Source organism: Triticum urartu, chromosome 3A (genome assembly GCF_056163025.1).
Source record: "Triticum urartu cultivar PI428250 chromosome 3A, HENAU_Tu73, whole genome shotgun sequence".
In the NCBI taxonomy this organism is placed as follows: domain Eukaryota; kingdom Viridiplantae; phylum Streptophyta; class Magnoliopsida; order Poales; family Poaceae; genus Triticum; species Triticum urartu.
Window position 1 is genome coordinate 216647935 of NC_141875.1, and position 1958 is coordinate 216649892.

General features: G+C 57.7%; 1 protein-coding gene across 1 annotated transcript; it reads left to right on the plus strand.

Annotated features, from left to right (window-relative positions):
* Nucleotides 1-343: 343 nt before the first annotated feature.
* LOC147979258 (uncharacterized) lies at nt 344-1015 on the plus strand. Its single transcript, XM_087515111.1, has one exon. The coding sequence runs from the start codon at nt 344-346 to the stop codon at nt 1013-1015; it is 672 nt and encodes a 223-aa protein (XP_087371237.1).
* The last annotated feature ends 943 nt before the right edge of the window (nt 1016-1958 follow it).

Sequence of the window (1958 nt, forward strand, 5' to 3'; positions counted from 1 at the left end):
CCCTGCAAGCACCACAGCGGCGCAAGACCCTCCACGCACACGCTTCGGCAGTGCACCATCACCAAGCACATCATGAGGGGCGACATCCCGCCCCCTCCTGCTCCGGCTCCAGGCACGGGACAGACGCCTCCGCCTCCACCGCCGCCTCCAGCTGGCGGCGCGATGCACGACGACGCCTACCCAGACCAGAACGCGGCCTACGTCGTCTCACCAGCCTCGACGACGACAATCGCAGCGAACGCCTCCTTCGGCAGGAGGTGAACACCGTCGCCCGGCCAAGCCGGAGTTCATGCATTGGTCGGATTGCCTGATCACCTGGACCCGGGAGGATCACCCGGCAGTCATGCCGAGTCCGGGTGGTTACGCCCTCGTCTTCAACCCCACCATCATCGTGCGGCGCACATGCAAGTTCTCCCGAGTCCTCATCGACGGCGGCAGCAGCATCAACATTCTCTACCGCGACACGATGACCAAGCTCGGCCTCAAGGCCGAGGACCTGGAGCCTACCCGAACGATCTTCCACGGCATCGTGCCCGGCCTCTCCTGCTCCCCCATTGGCCGGGTCCGGCTAGATGTCCTGTTCGGTGACAGCATCCACTTCCGGCGCGAACCGATCTGGTTTGAGGTGGTGGACCTGTCCAGCGCGTATCACGCGTTGCTGGGCCGACCCGTGCTCGCCAAGTTCATGGCTATGCCCCACTACGCGTACCTGAAGATGAAGATGCCGGGTCCCAAGGGCCTCATCACCATCACCGGTGATTACCGCAAGTCCCTGGAGTGCGCCCGAGATGGCGCCAAGTTGGCCGAGTCGCTGGTCATTGCCGAGGAGCGGCGCCAGCTCGACCAGATCGTCGCCCGGGCAGGCGAGGCCTCCGCCGCGTCGATCCCGACCCCGGACCCGGCCGACGAGGCCGCCTTCAAGCCCTCCAAGGAGACCAGGAAAGTGAAGCTCAACCCAGAAGACCCCAGCTGCAGCAAGTACGTAGTCATAGGCGCCCGCCTCGACAGCAAATAGGAAGGCGAGCTCGTCGACTTCCTCCATGAGAATCGGGATATCTTCGCATGGACCCCAAGGACATGCCGAGTATCCCGAGGAAGTACACCGAGCACAAAATTCACGTCCGCAAGGACGCCAAGCCTGTCCGTCAACCCCTACGACGATTTTCCGAAGAGAAGAACCATTGGTGAAGAGGTCGCCAAGCTTTTGGCGGCCGGCTTCATAATGGAAGTGTTTCACCTGAGTGGCTGGCCAATCCAGTCCTCGTCCTGAAGAAGAACAAGACCTGGCGCATGTGTATCGACTACACCAGCCTCAACAAGGCTTGTCCCAAGGACCCGTTTGTAACACCCTCGATGCGACTATATCTCCCACATGTCGAGGCACGACTTAGAGGCATAATCGCATTGAGGCATATGTCGCAAGTTAGGCAATCTTCACAACATCCCATGTAATATAATTCATAAAGGGGAGATAACATAGTTGGCTTACACTCGCCACGTCAATCAAGTACATAAATAACATTACATCATCCAAACACTCATGGCCCGACTACGGCGCCAGAATAAAAGATAACCCAACAAGCGACACGGTCCCGATCACCCCCAACTGGGCACCACTACTGATCATCAGGAAAAGAAACATAGTAACGTTGAGAGTCTTCGTCGAACTCCCACTTGAGCTCATGCGCGTCTGCTGGAGCGGAATCATCGGTCCCCGCATCTGGTGTAATAGTAATCTGTGAGCCACAGGGACTCAGCAATCTCGCACCATCGCGATCAAGACTATTTCAGCTTATAGGTAAGTCAAGGTAAAAGTAAGTGGAGCTGCAGCAAGCGACTAGCAAATATGGTGGCTAACTTATTCTCAAAAGAGAGCGAGAAGAGGAGGCAAAGCACGAGCGAGAAACTAGAGAGCAACCTGCGCAAACATTACTCCAACACCGTGTCCACTTCCCGGA

Bases quoted from the DNA above. Each gene is read 5' to 3' on its own strand.
- LOC147979258 (XM_087515111.1), top strand. From the start codon at position 344: ATGCCGAGTCCGGGTGGTTACGCCCTCGTCTTCAACCCCACCATCATC.